The following is a 19,085-nucleotide window of genomic DNA, read 5'->3' as shown; positions in this document are numbered from 1 at the left end:
CTAAAAGTTTCCTCACGTCTCTTTGTTTTGTTTTCTTCATATAGGAACACTTCCTATAAGATCTAACCTTTTTACACATTTTAAGCACACATTTCAGTATTTTTCATGATGGACAGTGCATTATACTGCAGATCTCCAGAAATTGCTCATCTTGCGTAACTGAAACTTTATACTCGTGGAACCAGAGCTTCCTATCCCTCCCCCACCACCCAGAGTCACTTACACCTCAATGTCTTCTGTAGCACTCTGAACAACGGCCAAGATATGGACACAGCCCAAATGCCCATCATCAGGTGAATTGTTACAGAAAATGTGGTGTATTCATACCATAAGGTACTAGTCAACCTTAAAAAGGAGGGAATTCCTTTTTGTCATATCATGGGTTAACCTGGAGGACATTGTGCTAAGTGAAATAAGCCAGTCACAGCATGATTCCACTTAGCAGAGGTTTCTAAAACAGCAAAATCATAGAAGCAGATTATAGAGTGCTTCTGTTTAAATTTACTTAATTCTCTCTTGAAATATTTCATCTTAGAATGTTTTCTCTTTTTTCTTTATTTTCTTCAATATGTTAATCATAGTATTTTTTGAAATCTTTTTCTAGCTCTCCATATAGCTCTTCTATGCTTTGTGCTTCTTTTTGCATTTTTTTATTCTTTCTGACTCTTACATGTGAACACAAGTTTCATAGAACCTGGAGACGATACTACTTTCCAAGGAGGAGTGTTTCATTTTCTCTTTAAAAAGGCATCAAGGAAGAGATGGTAGGCGGATAACCAATCACTAATTGAACTGAGACTGGACTTTGGAGTCAGAGTTCATTTTTCTTCTGACTGTCCCTGTTTCAGTTGTGTAGATTTCCCAAGGTGTTAAGATGTGCGTCTCTCTCTCTCTCTCTCTCTCCACCCTTTCTCACCTGTTCTTAAACACTGTAGAAAATTCAGTTTTAACTTTCTGGAGGTGTGAACTTAGCCTCTTTCCCTGTATATCTTCAAACTGCAGCAAATGCCTTGAAGGGGCTGGCCTTGTGCAGCGCCCAGGCCTTTAGCTGTGGCGGGACATCACCAGCCAAGCACCAACAGCCTGGAAGATTTCACTCTGTCTTTCCAGCTCAATCTGAATATCTAGAGTCTGGATCTCCTGGTGCTTCCAAAAGAAAATTCTAGCCCTTCTGTGCCTGACTCAGAGCAGGATCAAAGCCTGGCAAATGTTTTCAGGATATACCTGCATTTGTTGCTGACTCCCCACCAGCAGGACTGTGTGTCTTCAAAGCACAGCAAGAATGCAGGAGATTTCAACCTGCCTCTGGGGCCCAAACCAGCTTCATGCACGCTCCACTCACGCCCTTCCCTCCAATTTCCTATGGGGCAAAATAACTGTGTTTAAGATTATGTATAATCCAGTCCATCTTTGAGCCTACGTAACTGCTTACATACAGCTGCACTGTTTTCTCTTTTGCCAAGAGCAGTCACAGGGCACAAGTTCAGATTCAGTAGGTCCTCTTTTTAGTAGATCAAACTATTTGATATTTGTATTGTTTGGGACACCACCCAAAGTCCCTCCCTGATATCAGAAGTTCTCCATTTAAGTCTGTCCATCTATTATCTGTTGTCTGTCTATCTCTCTATATCAATATCTGTCTATCTATCTATCAACTGGCTGCCCATCCATCTATCTATCACCTATCTATCATCCATGGTCTGTCTGTCTCTATATTTATGTGTTTGGTCCAGGTCTCCTCCAGGCCCAGAATATGGCTAATGCCCTAAAGGAAATATCATCATATATGGGAAACCCACAAAGTATCTGCCAAAAGCTGTACTGGTTTCTGAGAGCTTACAGAAATCTCCATGCATCACAGGCCTGCCTTTTTGAGTTCCGTGACTCAGTGAGATGAAAGTCAGCTCACTTCTCCATGTCTAGACCTCCCTGAGTTCTAAACCACCCCAGTTTCTGTAATTGCTACTTCATTTTATCAACAGATATAATCTGTATCATGTCTTGTTTTTCTTATTATTTTTGCACAAATGTGATTTTAACCACAAGCTACTCCATCCATCCAAAAGTAAAAACATTTTACCATTTTATACACACTTTCCCCTATGTTTTCCTAACTTTTTGTCTGAAACCCTTTTATTGTTTATTCTATTACAGTTGCCTTAATTTTTTCCCTTTGCCCCCCTCCACTCAGCCTACCATTTATGCCCTCAGTGTCCACTCTGTTGTCCGTGCCCATGGATCATTCACGCATGTTCTTTGACTAACCCCTCCCCCTTTCTTCTGCCATCCCCCTCTTCTCCTCTTACAGCGGTCAGTCTGTACCATGTTTCCATGTCTCTGGTTCTGTTTTGCTCATTAGTTTATTTTGTTCACTGGATTCCAGTTATAAATGACATCATATGGCATTTGTCTTTCACCAACTGGCTTATTTTATTTAGCATAATAGTTTCTAGTTCCATGTATGATTTTGCAAAACATTTTAAACTTACAGAAGAGACTTAAGAACAATACAAGTTTCAAAATAGGTAACTATCATTCATGTCTCATGTTTCATGTAGATAGATACCTTGATTGTAGTTCAGTTTTGATCCTATCTCTCTGACACAAGTTTAAAGAAACTATCTATTTGCAGGTTAATGTTATGTTTGAAAAGGCCGTAGACAAAAAGGAGTGAAGTTGGAGCTCTTTTCCACATATTGACCTTTTTGCTGCATCTTTCACGTCTTTATTCCTTAGGCTATAAATCAGTGGGTTTAGCAAGGGGATCACAAAGGTATAAAACACAGCAGCGACCTTCTCCTGTTCCAGGGAGTACTGAGAGCTTGGCTGGATGTAACTAAACGTCCCAGACCCGTAGAATAAGGTCACAGCAGTCAGGTGGGACATACAAGTGGAGAAGGCTTTGCGCTTCCCCTCAGCTGAGCGAATTCTCTGGATGGCAACAATGATGCGGATATAAGAGACCATGACGATGATGAAAGTGAACACTGCAATAATCCCAGAAAAGATCAAAAGCAGCATCTCATTGTTATGTGCATCAGAGCAAGAGAGCTTCAGAAGAGGGGGGATGTCACAGAAATAATGATTCACAATGTTCGGACCACAGAAGTCCAGTTGCAGCAGCCCTATCGTGTGTGTCAGTGCGTTAACGAGCCCTCCCAAGTAAGATGCCAGGACCATCTGAACACACACTTTTTGGGTCATGATGACTGTGTACAGCAAGGGACTAGCTATTGCTGCATAGCGGTCATAAGCCATCACAGACAGGAGGATGCCTTCTGTAGTTGCATAGACTGCAAAAAGGAAACTCTGTAGAACACAGCCAGAGAACGTGCTGGACTTGTGTTCTGATAAGAAATTGACCAGCATCTTAGGGGTAAGGACAGTAGAGTAGCAAATATCACAAAAAGAGAGGTTGCTGAGAAAGAAGTACATTGGAGTATGAAGCTGGGCATTTAACCCGATCAAGGCAATCATCCCCCAATTACCCACCAGGGTTGTGAAATAAATGAGGGTGAAAAGCAAAAAGAGAGGAATCTGCAAATTAGGATTTTCAGTTAAACCCACGAGAAGGAATTCCTTCACAGCTGTGTGATTCCAACCTGGCATGCTTGCAGGGTTATTCAGCTCTTTAGTTGCAGAACAAAATAATGTCCCTCAGATGAAAAATAAATGATGATTCTCTCCATGATCCAGTATCCATCACAGCAAGGAGCATTTGGGTTTACCCTGTAGTTAGATGAAGAGAGGAAATGAACTTCAAGCAGTGGACTTTATGTGTACTAGAGAATCTATCTGTGGTGATTCGCCCCACTGGAACTAGAGTTTTCTCATTCCTCGCTTCTCAGTTTGCACAATATAAAACTGGGAGAAAGAAATTCTTAGATCATGAAAGTATTAATTGTTGAAACTGATACTCAGATATGCCTTGAGCCAGCAGGCCTCTGGCTCATCCCATGGTATTTACAAGTTCTCTGTTGTCATGAACTACAAACTGAACGACATTCTGTGATAGCAATTTTTTTGTTTTCTGTGCCTGAACTCTTCCTATTTTTCACACCCCGTTTACTCATGAAACCGCCTTTCACAGTATTCAACCCCCTTCCTTTCCAAATCTCAAGCATCAAAACTTTTTTTGCTTCACCTTCTGCTTGGAAGGTCAATGACTGTGCTCTCTAAAGAATTGAGACAGGAAGGAAAAGGGCTAGAACCATTTTTTTTATTTGCTATTTACTGTTAAGGCCAATCAAAACATAGCAGTGTGATTTCACTTGAAAATTCTTCCCTTTCCTATTTGTATAACTTCACTCTCACAGCTTTGGTTTTCCTCAGCATTCAAACAACAAACCCAGAAACCAAATGGAGAGAAGCAAAGTGTTACTCTGAGGTAACAAACTGTATCTATCACAACATGACTGTATCAAGTATGTGCTGCTTCCAAAAGGTAGGCATCACCTTACTTTCTCTTGTTCTTTGATATGACATAATACTAGTGCAACAGTATTTATGGTTAAATAGTAGTAAATCCATTCATGTGTGCACTCATACATTCAGTCAAAATATATTAATTAGTGCTCTGTGCCGAGAAATGCTATATTTGCTAGAGATGAAGTAGTGAATAAGAAGAATGCCATGCTTTCGAGGAGCTTACATTTATTAAGGAAACAAACCCTTATTGATGTACTGCCTACAATCATGAAAAGTACTGTGAAGAAGAGTAAAGAACGGCATGGTGAATAGTAAGAAATGGTAGGTACTCTTGTATATAGTGTATTACTTTCCTATTGCTACTATAACAAGTCACCAAAAATTAGTGGCTTAAAATAACAACCATGCCTTTTATGCAAGGCACTGTGTTAGGCATTAGACATCTCAAGAAGGATACATGAGTTGTGGTCTCATGGAAACGGAAGTCCCCTGAGGTCAGGGCTTGGGTGACTTTGGGATGTTGTCGTCAGGGTATTTCTAAATCAAAACCAAAATCTTTATCCTGTAAGTATATAAGCTCACCCCTCACAAACTGAGATTTTAATATGTATATTTTGTTTATATATAATCCTGTTTATATTTTCAATTGGTGGATTTGGGAAGCACAACAAATACAAATTTAACTGTATCCTAGGAAAAGAGGGAATAACTTATTGAAAGTGGCAAGAATTTTTTTTGTTTTTAATGAAATACTTTTAATGCCATAAAGAAACCTGTTAATAAAACCAGAATGTAAAATACAGATTCATAGTTTCATAGTTCAGAAATAAGCTCAATTTAAAAAAATGGAGGTGAAGGGAAATTTGTGTGTTTCTTAATGACACACTTCTTCTTCTGCAAGGATCCTTAGTGTAACGGGAACATCACATCATGGGAGGATATTACAACTAGGCAGGACTGAGGTCCAATGTAATTCTGCCCTAGCTCTGCCGTATATTTTGCCTATCTGAAACAAACCATTTAAAAAATGAACACAACAGAGTTCACATAATTTTCCCATTGATTGTTTAGAGAAAAAAGGAAAAATTGGAGTTCTTCTCAATTTAACTACCATAAATTTCACATAATATATGTGAACTGACGTGATATTGATGGACAAGACTCAACAACACCAGGACCCATGAGAAACAAAAATGACTTCAAAAAGATGGCAGGGAGATTTCTAGTAACACCTTTATCCATCAAGCTCATAATAGAAAACTATAGAGAATGGCATTACCAAGGATCAAGGTATAATTTTCTCTCATGCTGTTAGAATTACAGCTAGAACACAGATCCCTTCTGTCAGTAAGTGCGGGGCTTTGATACCCTTCAATGTAATCTTCCTGATAAGATAAGAGGCTGCTTTAGAATACTAGTGCACTCGAGAATTCTCTTAGGGAAACAAATACCCGAATCACATTATAACACTGTAGAGTATGCTCAAATGCAATTTTTCCAACTCTCAGATTAATATCTTGATGTCAAGATGAAAAAAGGGTATTTGTTTAAAACATATGAAATTCATTTACAGTAATTTATTTTTGATTTATGACTCCAAAGAGACATTTGAAAATACAGAATAATGAGTGATCGAGGACACAGTTAGTGCTCAGGATGTTGGTGAGAGAAATCCTAAAGTGTATATAGCATTTGTCCTTGTAGTGAAAAGTGAACCCAACCAAATGGCCATCAAAAGAGTTAGTGATTTTCAATACAATGATCTTGCCATACTGTAGGTGCATAGTTGTTCAACCGACTTGCATTCCGTATGTGCTCTCATGCAGCTTCACCCACAAAATACTGTTATGTTAACATAATATTTAGAAATGAATTTATTTTAATTTATTATATATCCTTTACTGTTCATAGTATTGCTCATGTTATTTTAGAGTATTTTATACAAATAAATATATAACTGATTGTTACGTGAACTATGTTATATATATACAAATTTGTAAGTATATAAACTTATACTTTAAAATAATGTGCACTAAACGGTTTATGATTAAAATTGTCTACAAGATGAAAAAAGAAATGACAAACAGAAAACTTAACAAAGCAGTATTCACATATAAAATATTTAAAAACCCACTATCAACAATAACGTTGACACACTGAAAAACCCAAAACTGTATAGCTTAGCTAGGCTGCCTACAAAGCAAAGCATGCTGATTTGAAGAGTATTTTATGCAGGCACACCAGAGTTGTGGTGGGAAGAACTGACAGCTTGTGCGGCAAAAACAGTCTTGTGCTTTTGACCCAGCAATTCCACTGGTGGCGTTATACACTAAGAACCCTGAAACACCAATCCAAAAGAACCTATGCACCCCAATGTTCATAGCAGCACAATTTACAATAGCCAAGTGCTGGAAGCAACCTAAGTGCCCATCAGCAAATGAGTGGATCCAAAAACCATGGTACATTTACACAATGGAGTTCTACGCAGCAGAGAGAAAGAAGGAGCTTATACCCTTTGCAATGGCATGGATGGAACTGGATAGCATTATGCTAAGTGAAATAAGCCAGGTGGTGAGGAACAGATACCATATGATCTCACCTTTAACTGGAACATAGTCAACAAAAGAAAAAAGCAAACAAAATATAACCAGAGACATTGAAATTAAGAACAATGTAACAATAGCCAGAGGGGAATGGGGAGGGAATAGTGGAGAGAGGGATCTATAGGAGCTACTATAAAGGACACAAGGACAAAATCAAGGGGGAGGGTAAAGGTGGTGGGGGAGGTGGGACTGGCTAGGGTGGGGTGGAGGGATGGGGAGAAAATGCAGACAATCGTAACTGAATTAAAAAAAAAAAAACAGCCTTGTGCTCAGGGAATCTAGTGTCTGTGTGCACGCCCAGGGTGGTTAGCGATAGGGCATAGTGACAGTCGGGGTGGATTGAAAATAATTCTTAAAATATCAGTAGTGGAATCATAAAATAAAGCTAGATGGAAAAGATTTCCAGAAACTATTATTATGTAAGATTGGAATGAAATCATTTTCCTTGTAATATAGCTAAAATGCATTATAGTCCTCAGATATCCCATTTTCCATAAAATATTTGACATTTGGCATCAATATACAAGTAGCTTTAGACTCTATGTAAACCAAGTAATTAAATACATAAAATGCAGACATTCTCAAATACACAAATATTAATTATGGATACTATGGAAAATTCTGCCCTTGTCACAAAATAAGAACTTTTAAAAAAATAAACCACTGGTTTGGAAATTATCTGGCATTTTGAGGAACAGCAGTGAAATCATAATAGCTTGTAACAGATTCTTACAGTGTGGAGATAACAGGAAATAGCAAAAGCCAAAAAGACCCACATTATCACTTCCTAAACATACTCACTACTCAGAAAAGTTGAAAGCAGAGAATCTAGAGAAGACCATGTTATCATGATACTTTAAAGGACTTATCGCTGAGGGTAGAGACTTTTTGTGTCTGCTTTCCTTCCTTTTGGTGACAAAACCTGTGTCCCTCGGTGTAGATGGAATCTCAGAAGTCCACAGGTTGGTTCATTAGCATCTTCTCAGGTGTCTTGGGACTGGGGCTAATCAGAGTAGCAGGTCCTCTCAACAGTTACTCAGTAGATGCCTGTGCTTTCACTTTAGTAAAAGGTACCCCTTTTATACATCAAACAAGTTTAAAAATGAACGTGTTCTCTAAAAGTCAAACGGCTCGGGTGAAGCACAACACAGAGACTAAATGCCATTGCAAGAGCTAAAGAAGTATGTTCCAGTGCCACGCACGCTGCTCAGACAGGTGTCCGGGTGTTCTGATGGTGGAGGAAGTGAGGCTGTGCTCTCTGCTTTAAAGTGGGGACATCCACGCGTGACTAGCTACCCCGCTGATCCATTGTAACATTCATGTAGATTATGCATGACATCACACCCCGAATATTTTAGCAATCATTCACATGAAAGTGCTATGATTACACACATGCATAGAATTAATTGAAGTGTATGCTCTCCTTTGGGAGAACTTATATAAAATGCATGTTTTCCTTCCATCTAATAATTCAACAGGCATCATAGATCTGTGGACAGTGTGGAAATTTTGCATGTATCTCACATAGGTTTTTAGCTTTCTATGTAATTTTATATTTCCTTCTCTTCCATCGTACAAATAATATAAACATTGTGTGTTTGGAAAGGGTGGCAGATGGATTTGTACAGTTCTGCTGTTAATTCATTAGGATGTCTTAGGTATTTTAGGATAATAGTAGAGTAAGTTAGAATATATGCAGATAAATAAAATGTGAAATCCTGGGTCAATCCAAATATTGTACAAAAATTTCAAGGATTATGACATTATTATATGGTTGTGAAGATACTGATAAAACATTAACATGTCTTTAGATCAAAATGAAAGATGTTACCAGATCGTAAGATAAAAATCTTACTTAGAACCAATAGAAAAGTATCAGTTATAAGTTATGGCATGACTTCTCCACCATACTTAACAGTGTTTGCAGCCAAAAGAAAGTTGGATTCTCAATTAATACTTCCTTCCTATCTTCCTCTTTATGCCATCGACGTGGCAAGCCTTACCTCATCTGTGTCAAGAAAATATTGTTATTTCTGAGAAAAAATTATAAATGTATTCCTTTGAAGATAAATATTCTTTCAATATGATCTGCAAATTATTTGTCTGATCTCACTAGAAAATTTAGCGTTATTCAACACATTCCACTAACTCATTTGCCCCACCCCCAATGCTCAGTGTCAGTGAAATAAACATGCAGAGTTATCCCCTAGATTTTATTCATGACCTCAATCAAATGCACACGATTTTATAAAAGGAACACCAGTTTTAGTAGTTTGTGTATTCTTTTTATGACTGAAACATAATACAGCTTCTCAGCAACCTGTCTCCTCATAGAAGCAGAAAATTAAATCTAATTACATGTAATTGTCATAAATATCCTACCTTATTCTAACTTCTTCTCAACTGTGGTTTATTTTATAAAACATATATTCAATTTTAATTTTATATTTATCTAATTAAAATTATGTGTTCATTGTCTCTATTTATGGGTATTATCAGGGTAGATCTTAGAAATTAATAGGAATTAGGGTGATAATGCAGAACAAAATTAATAAAATCATATCTGAGAGGTTCTTACCCAATTATTATTCTGACTTATATTCAGGCAGTGACTTCACTCTAATGGTTGCATTCGCCTTATGGTCAAAGAAATAGTGTTGAGCAAGATGAGTGATTCCACAGGAGGAAAAATTTTGCCTCTGAAGTGACTTTGGCAACATTTGGCTACATTTTGGTTGTCATCAATAGGTGGACTGCTACTAGCAGCTACTGAGTAGAGACAAGAGACAATGCTAAACACCCTAAAATGTACAGGGTAGGCTTCTCTTCACCATACCTGCACCCCCAAAATGGAAGCATTGGCCCCAAATGTCAGTTGTGCTGCTTTTACAAACTTGAAGCCAGATAAACTCATAACCACTTAGAGTTTGCAAATACATTGCGGTGTACTTATTTTAAAATACCTCATCTTGGAAAATGAAAAATAACTCTTAGATTAAACAGTCCCTATTATAGAAGCTGACGTGCTTCTTCATGCCAGCTTATGTCCCCTAGCACAATGGAAGAATGATTAGAAGTCAGCTCATTTGACAATATTCTCTTCAGTGCTTTTTTTAGGGTACACTAAACTTAAAAGAATGATCCAAAATAACCCATGTACCAGGTGTTATACAGGTATTGAAAAATAAACCAAAATATATATTCCATGCTGCCAAGGAACTTTTAGTATGAGTGTGTTGCCAGACAATTCACCATATACATTCAATACAATGTGATAAAGAATAGGATAATAAATCAATATGCAAAGCTAACTGGCCAGTAAGGATTATTATTTATTTTAGTTCAGGAATGTTTCAGAATAGAATAAATTTGGAAGGAACATGAGAGAGGCAAAAGCATTGTAAGAAAGTGAGGTTGGAAAGTTGTCTTAATTGTTGGAAATAAATTCACAATAGTTGACACACACTGGCACAGTGCTGATAATGAAACCGGAAGAGCAGGCCACGCCTCAGAGTTTGCTCAGTGATGTAAGCTCTCATTCCTCTGAAAATCCAGTTTCGTTCCGATAGCTTTTCTGAGGGCGTTTTTTACGTCCTTGTTTCTGAAGCTGTAGATCAGTGGGTTACACATGGGAAAAACAACTGTATAAAACACTGCCACTATCTTATCGCTGTTTAGGGAGTAGCTGGTGGCGGGCCGTAGGTAGGTAAACAGGAGTGACCCGTAGAATAAGGTGACTGCCAGGACATGGGAAGCACAGGTGGAGAATGTTCTGCTTCTGCCGCCTGAAGACTTGATGCCCAAAACAGTGATGAGGATACAAAAGTAAGAGATGGATATGACCACAAAAGTGCTAGTCTGGATGAAGCCGCACAAGACAAAGAGCAGAAGCTCATTGATATGGGTGTCTGCACATGATAAAGCCAGGAGAGGTGGGATATCACAGAAAAAATGGTTGACAACACTGGAGCCACAAAATGGCAGCGTGAACGTGAGGGAGACGTGCACCACTGAAGTCACACTTCCACTCAAGTACGCCAGCACAACGAAGCAGGTACAGACTCTCCTAGACATAAGTGTAGGGTAGCGCAGTGGCTCACAGACGGCTGCATAGCGGTCATACGCCATTGCTGCCAGGATAAGGCACTCAGCATCAGCAAAACAACCAAAGAAAAACATCTGTAGTGCACAGCCAGAGGGAGAGATGCTTCTCCTGGATGTTAAGAAATTCACCAGCATTTTAGGAGTGATTGCTGAGGAATAGCTGATGTCTAAGAAAGACAAGTTGCTGAGGAAAAAATACATGGGGGTTTGTAGGCTTGAAGTGATGTTAACTAGGATTATTAAGCCCATATTTCCCACCACAGTTAGTGTGTATATCATGAGAAATACCAAGAACAAAGTGACTCTGAGAGGTAGATAATCTGTGAATCCAACAAGTAGGAACTCGGTTGGCATGGTGTAATTACTTTCCAACATCTTACTTTTCTTGTTTTTCTCATCCAAAATAGATGGTGTCAGAATATGAGTTCACTTGAGTGACCAATGAACCAAGAACATGTTTACCTTCCCTTCTAAAGAAACAAATAGAAGGATAATGAAATCATAGTCGTGACATTTTCCATGACATATTTGGCTTGTTTTCATTTTATTTACAGAGGTTATCATTGATACCTGAGTATGTTTTTCAGAGGTGGTGTTTTGAGATGTGGCAACGCTTCAGCAGCTGTGTGCATCAAGAGGTGGATTTGTTCCTTACAACCTGAAATGGAATGAACGTGACTCAGTTGAAAAGACCTACTAGAACTAAGAGAATCGGCAAAATCCTTAGAGGCAAAACCTCAAGTTTTTCAATCCTAAAGTCATATTCTTCCAGGTAAAATAATGTAGAGTTGAGAAACATCTTAGGGAAAAAAAAGAGCTCACCTGTAAACTAGATAATTCTACAGAAGAATATCTGTGATTTTGGAAGGTTGTTTAGCATTAACAGTTAAGAGCTCAGTAGTTATGGAAGAGTTCACTGGATTCAAATCTTAGCTTTGATACTTACTGATCATGTGACCTTCACAGTTATTTAACAACTCTGTGATGCTTAGAAGAAAAATTAGCAGATAGTCATAGAGCATTTATGTAACTGGTGCATAACAAACACTAATGTGAGCATTTGTTAAATAAAACATTTAAACAAATAAATTGACCTTTGGATTTCTTTTTCATTACTCATCCAGCAGCTTGAAATAGTTAAGATCATTTTCTCAACTTTATCTAATCTCTGGCATCACAGATACATGATCTGACTCCCCTATAACGAAAAGCCTTTGAGGTTGTGTTCGTGTGTTGTGTGCGAATGCGTTGCTGAGCATCGATGTATTTTAAAATGTGCTTATGTTTCTTCCTCTCTGTAGTTTATGCCTCTTTCCTATCTCCAAGGTAGGACAGTGTCTGGTGTGAGGTCCAGAAACATTAAGTATTTTGAAGAACAACTGTATCTGTAGTTATTCATAGACTTCTAAACCGGGGCAATGTGGGAAAATATATATTATAAAGCCAGGAGAAATAATCAAGAAAGAAACAGAATGGGTGCAAATAAGAAATAAACTATAGGAGGATGGAATATTCAGCAAATATTCTAAGATTTGTAGCATTAACAGTGATTTCAGTGAGAAACATTGTAGTGAATAATAAGGCAATAAATAGTGAATCGCTGTTCTATCTGCCATGCCTGGTAAATTTCAGAATTGCCCCTGCTCCAGAAAATGACCTGCAGGCTTCTAGATGCCCTGAGGTCAATCTTTGGAAATCAGATCTTAAAAAGAAAGAGCTTGACTGGAAAGAGATGAAAAGTGAATGCTTGAAACTATAGTGAAGGAATCTGTTACAGACCAGACTGGGGGAGTGGCGGGGGGCAGTGAAATATATACTATTGCCAAAAAGACCCACTCTTTCTCTCTGGGGTTGCCCCCCAACGTACTAGGTTCAACTTGCCCACCGTCAAGGAGAGATGGGTCTCAATGCCAGAGATTGGTGAAAAGGAAAGGAATTATTTATTTAAAAAGATATACAGACTTGGAGTAATGACTTAGTATCTTCATTAAAATACTAAAGTCCTTTAGAATACCCACAGACACACACCGTCCTTCCTTCCACCCTATGCCCAGTCTAGGTACCGTAACTCAGGAAAAGAAGTAGAAGTCCATGGTTCAGGCTGCCGGCACCATCCACGTGGAAAAAAGGGAGCACTTCCAAAGATGTGTGGTCCTGACTCTCATCAAAGCCAGGGGGTCCCCACTCTGCCAAAGCCGCATGGTTCTCCCCGAGTGTGCCTGTGGTGCCTGCGTTTAAATTCCAGCGCCAGTCTTCCTCTGCAGCCCCATTTCCGACTCTTCCTACAATCAGTTACACCTGCCAGCATTCCCGTATTCTTCCAGCTTTACTGGGCTGCCTAGTAAGTCTAGGCAGGTGTGGCCCCATGGCCTAGAGCCAATCTTCTCAAAGCTCTCACGCAGGAGCTGTAACCAGGGGGGAGATGCCTCCCAGTTACATCTTGGGTGGAAGTCACTTCCATCCCCCTGGCTCAAAGCTATTTATCATATCTATGAAACCAGTTAAAGGTTATGGATATGTTAAATGACCATGCCAGAGGTTAGCTGCACTGCTGTTGCTATACAAAACAGCTCTGAATGGCCCTGCTCCATGTGTCCTATTCCCCAAGCTCAGGCTTGTGGGGATGAGGACACCTTATATATTTTTTTCTAATTTTCCTGGACACCTTGAGTTCTGGACCCCATTAGAAATTCCTATTTGGGGTCGCCCTCTTGGCTGCACCCTGTTACAAATCCACACTTAAAATAAAAGAGAAAAAAAAAAAGCTCATGTGTCTCTCTAGTGCAAATGTCATTTAAGATTTATTTTCTGAAATAGTGTTTAAAAATTAATTCAATGGTTTAAAAAACCTGTAATTTATTTGCTGTAATACATTCCATATTAAAATTATATAAGGAATGTTCACATGTTTAATGGTTCAGAATTCAATAATCATTAAAAATATTTCCTCTAAGAATCAATAAATACTAAAAGCAAATGAAATTTAGGAGATTCTATGTCATTGGTCCCCAAAGATTTTATCTAGGAAGGTACTGCTGTCATCATCAGCTTTTATCACAAGAGTAACAACACCTGCACTGAGACCTCCGGGTCAACGGGTTTGCCTGCCTGTGAGGCTTGATGAAATGTTTTCTACTGCTGTAAGAATGTTGTCGGACATTACTTATAAATAGGATGTTAATTCTGGAAAGAACCTCAGCGATCTCATCCACACCTTATTCTTTAGATTGGGTGACTAAGTCACATTCACAAGGTCATCCAACAAGTGACATGTCTGTCCACTAGTGATGTTAATCGGTATCTTATATCTATAAGCAGGTTATGGCATCAGAGTCTGCCTTTCCTTCCTTGAGTCCCCAAGAAGCCTGAAACCTCTTTAGAGGGTTTGTTAAGTGAGAGAGTGAAATCCCAGAACAATTTCACTTCTCTTGAAGGATTCCTGTCCCAGTACTTTGACCTGAGATCAGGAAAATCTCTTAAAGTAAGTTGAGTTGACTGATTTCCAAGGAAATGTCATCTAACAAATCTGTTGTCAGTGCCCATGAGTGGATTTTTATTTGCTACTCTATGTGAAGTATAAATGTAGAATGTGCTCTCTCCCCTTTACCAATGGCATTGTGCTGTAGCAGTTAAGCGCACTGGACTGAGGTAAATTGAATTTAACCTCAGAGGCCACATCCAATGTTCTGCAAGTCACTGAACTTCTATATGCCTAAATTTCTTTGTTTTGTTGAACTGACCTACTAGTATACCACAAGGTTGAAACCAGGATGATACAGAGCTCATTACATTATAGATGTATGAAAATGCATCCATTATTATTATTACTCTTAATGCCATTAGGATTAGTGATATGTTAACATCTGATTTCAAAACCATAAATTCCCTGAGTTGACCATTGTAGAAATGTTGTGTCTTGGTTTGTTATGATTTCAAATGCACTTGTTTATAACGCAAGTAAAGTCATTTTGACCTACTTGGTTCCTTAAGTTCCTACTTAAGGAACACCATTTTGATCTCCAGTAAGTCCTCGCTCAACATCAAAGATAAGTTCTTGAAACTTTGGGAAAATGAGGTAGAACAAAACCCTGGACTAATTGAAATAAACACGGGTAAGCTCCTCCAGCATCACATCGGAATTAGGACAGAATGACACTGAACAAAATGGTGTTACAAGAGGACCCGCCCTGCGTGTTTATGGCTTAAGTGAAGCTGTTCTGATGGTGAGTTTGTTTACTTTGGGGGTGGGGGCATGTCAGGATGATATCATCAAAATTTTTAAGCTTTAAAACTTCAAATACCAAGGATTTATAAGGACTTACTAAGAGGGTTTATTCTGGGCAAGCCTACTTTTTGCTGATCTAAAGAGCTCTCCAAACACCTTGGGACATTAGCTCCTATTACTTGAAGCGGAGTTTGCCACCAGTGGTGAAAACGGTGCATCAGCCTCTTGAAGGAGGTCATCTTGCCTGCCAACATCAGCCTCCGTTCTCAGCATCCTCCAGCACCAAGGCACTTTCTATGAACCCTGGTAACCGGACAGCAGCTCTTGTTTGGCAAGCTGACCCTTCTGAGGGCCCACTCATAGAAAAGTACACCTCAGCTAAATTTGGACTTCACTTCTTTTATCTCCCCTGTGCCTGGAACAATAATGGAATGAATCTATCTGTAGTTTGGAGTATGTTGTTTCTTTGTAGACTCATTAAGAGATATTATCCTGTATGTTATTGGCTTGTGGAATTCTTTATTATAAAGTACAATTTCTGAAATGAACCTGTGTTAAATTACTTATTGGTGAAGACAATCTGTCTCTGAAACTAGTTTCGCCTCAGACAAAACCTGGAACAGACACAAAATAGACATACTGTATGTGACTATGCGTATGCATATGTAGAAACTGAGGTCTGTCTTACTGATGAGGCTTAGTTTACTTAATTGAGCTTGCTCGATTTAAACAGACCATTGGGCTTCCCCAAATTCCAAAACACACACAGTCAGCTTCCCCCTCAGAGCAATAAGGAACACGGTAAATCAGTGAATTTTGGGAACTGGCATACTTAAGGTACATTTGGAATGATTCCCCACCATCTCCTACCTACTCTTCCAGCCCACAGAGAGTCAGTGAAGATACAAGATATTTAAAGCAAAATTATCGATGTGATACTCACACAAGACATGTTGTTGATGTTTTAGAGAATCAGTCACTTACCTCAGCACCATCTAGAATTTTGAATTATAGAATTTACTTTGTACAAGACACTGACAACATTTTCTCCCCAGTTTTTACAAATAGATCTTAGAAGGAGTGGGTATTTATCATGTAGTCTGTGACACGTGGGACATTGCCTCAAGGTAATTACCAACCCCAGGAGGACTTTGGATAAACAATTACTTTTGTTCCAGAGATGTGGCTTGAATGCTTTATTTTAAATGAGAAAAGTGAAGAAATAACATAACTGACTATAAGTGGTCATTACAAAATAACATATGTCTCCTTCGCCAGGAGAGTTTCAATTAAAAGAACAACAACAAAAACAACACATCCTTAAATTATACCTGTCAAAAAATTATTTACTTTGATTTCTCCCAGATACTTAAAGACATTTTAAAGCATTTAGTTGTATAAGAAAATTCCAAAGTAGAAGCTCAACACTATTAAGAAGAATCATAGGCACTTTAATTTTTCCTTTTTTAATTTTAATTCTTATTATTGAAAATCTTTCTTAAATACACGGTTCCTCTTTTTTTATTTTATTTTATTTCATTTCATTTTATTTTATTTTTTTGTGGTTCAAGTACAGTTGTCTCCAATTTTCTTTGTTGCTCAGTTATCTGAGTGACTGAAAGAAACTACGTCTTGAATGATGAGATACGAAAGTAAGAACTTATGACTCAGGCAACCTCAGTTTGAATGTTGCTTTTGCCAGCTCATAATTGTGAGACTTTGAGCTACTTATTTCTTCCTACTTTTACTAATTTGTAAAATGTGAACAATAATTGTGCCCCTCACCAGATTCTTGTGAAGGCTGAAATAACACATGTCAATGCTTAGCCTTGTTGAGCAGATTTTACTCCTTTGATGACTCAGCTTTCTCGTTAAATCACAGCAATGTACATACACACGCATCATTGCTTTCAATTGGAAACACACTGAATGGCCATCAGCTGCTGATCCATCTATAGAATGACCTACTACTACTACTTAAAAATAAAAAGACAAACTGATAAATGTAACCACGTGGTTGGATCTCAAAACATTGCAGTGAAGATCAGAAGCCAGACTCAAGAGGCTCCATACCGTTTGATTTCACAGAAGATGATCATATTCTGGGAAGGGCGAAAGCCTGACATGAATCACACCGGCGTCCTCTCAGCGGTTGTCAGAAGCTGGTAGATGGAAAGGAGCTGTTAGGATCGTGGAACTTGTCAGGCTGGGTGAAATATTCTGTCTTGGTGGTGGCAGTGGTTACAAGACAGTGTTTGTAAAAACTCACCAAACTACACACCTAAAAACAGTGATAATTTGCTGTAAAACACCAATGGCACAATAAACCTGACTAAAACACTGAGTTTCCAACTGATTGTAATATTTTTTCATTTTTACAATGAAAAATATGAAATGAAAATGAAAAATTGAAATATTTTTCATTTATTATTGTTTCTGCTTCTTCCTGATAAAAAAAACTTTTTTCAAGATTTTTAATTATAATATCTTGTTCAGTAAATTCAATTGGCCTTTTGGTCTTTGTTTGATTTATGGTTTAATAATATTAATCTCTTCTTTCTTTAAAGCATTCTCCCCTTCCCCTCCTATGATAACTCATTATGCTGATTCTCCTTCCATCTCTGTTAACTCACATTTCTGGTAGCTCAGTTATAAATTAGTCTGAAGTATTTTCATATTTTAAATTGTTCACTTCCATACATTAGTAAATAAGTATGCATTTGATCCATGTCAATTGGGGCAGTTTTTAAATCTTGAAGTTGGTAACATTACAAATCAAGTTTTGGGTTCTTTTAAATAATTTTTGTTGTTGTTGTTCAGTAACAGTTGTCTCACCTTTTTCCATGTTGCTCTCCCCTGCCCTGTCCGCACACCACTCCCACAGTCCGTCCCCTCCTCACTGTCCATCCCCATGAGTCCTCTATTCATCTTCCTTGACTTGAACCTTCCTCTTCTTTCCCCAATTATCCCCCTCACCCCTCAACTCTGGTCACTGTCAGTTTGTTCTTTATTTCCATGTCTTTGGTTCTATTTTGCTCATTTGTCTGTTTTGTTGATTGGGTTCCACCTATAGGTGAGATTATATGGTATTTGTCTTTCACTGCCTGGCTTATTTCACTTAGCATAATGCTCTCCAGATCCACCCATGTTATCACGCAGGGTAGGAGCTCCTTCTTTCTTTGTGCTGTGTAGAATTCCATTGTGTAAATGTGCCATATGTGCCATATGCAAAAATGTTCATTTTTGGATCCACTCATTTACTGATGGGCATGTAGGCTGTTGCCAGCACTTGGCTATTGTAAATAACGCTGCTATGAACTTTGGGGTACATAGATTGATTTGAATTTGTGATTCAGGATTCTTAGAGGATAATCCCAGCAGTGGGACTGCTGGATCAAATGGCACTTCCATTTTTAGTTTTCTGAGGAAATTCCATACAGTTTCCCACAGTGGCTGCACCAATCTGCATTCCCACCAACAGAGCACTAGGGTTCCCTTTTCTCCACAGCCTCGTCAGCACTTGTTATTTGTTGATTGGTTTATGATGGCCATGCTGACGGGGTGAAGTGGTATCTCATTGTGGTTTTAGCATGTATGTCTCTAATGGCTAGTGATGCTGAGCATTTTTTCATGTGTCTATGGACCCTCTGTGTATTCTCCTTGGAAAATTGTCTGTTCAGGTCCTTTGTCCACTGTTAAATTGGATTGATTGTCTTCCTGGTGTG

The 19,085-nt window shown here is 38.5% G+C and overlaps 2 protein-coding genes across 3 annotated transcripts; both read right to left on the bottom strand.

The window, feature by feature from the left end:
- Window positions 1-2,426: 2,426 nt before the first annotated feature.
- On the bottom strand, window positions 2,427-8,172 carry LOC112319939 (olfactory receptor 5J3). The gene is made up of 2 exons (XM_053925019.1): window positions 7,833-8,172; window positions 2,427-3,729 (listed from the first exon to the last, which is right to left on the bottom strand). The coding sequence occupies exon 2, from the start codon at window positions 3,607-3,609 to the stop codon at window positions 2,623-2,625; it is 987 nt and encodes a 328-aa protein (XP_053780994.1). The 5' UTR covers window positions 3,610-3,729; window positions 7,833-8,172; the 3' UTR covers window positions 2,427-2,622.
- A 2,112-nt stretch (window positions 8,173-10,284) lies between these two features.
- Window positions 10,285-16,408, bottom strand: LOC112304924 (olfactory receptor 5AS1). Of its 2 annotated transcripts, XM_053925169.1 has the most exons (3): window positions 16,345-16,408; window positions 11,706-11,793; window positions 10,285-11,605 (listed from the first exon to the last, which is right to left on the bottom strand). In XM_053925169.1, the coding sequence occupies exon 3, from the start codon at window positions 11,508-11,510 to the stop codon at window positions 10,551-10,553; it is 960 nt and encodes a 319-aa protein (XP_053781144.1). In that variant the 5' UTR covers window positions 11,511-11,605; window positions 11,706-11,793; window positions 16,345-16,408; the 3' UTR covers window positions 10,285-10,550. The 2 variants fall into 2 exon arrangements, with proteins under 2 accessions (XP_053781144.1, XP_053781143.1); XM_053925168.1 differs by having other exon boundaries at window positions 10,285-11,793.
- Between the last annotated feature and the right edge of the window lie 2,677 nt (window positions 16,409-19,085).

The sequence above is a fragment of the Desmodus rotundus genome, chromosome 5, assembly GCF_022682495.2.
Source record: "Desmodus rotundus isolate HL8 chromosome 5, HLdesRot8A.1, whole genome shotgun sequence".
Classification (NCBI taxonomy): Eukaryota; Metazoa; Chordata; class Mammalia; order Chiroptera; family Phyllostomidae; genus Desmodus; species Desmodus rotundus.
The sequence above is the reverse complement of the archived record's forward strand: the minus strand, read 5'-3'. Positions and strand labels throughout refer to the sequence as shown.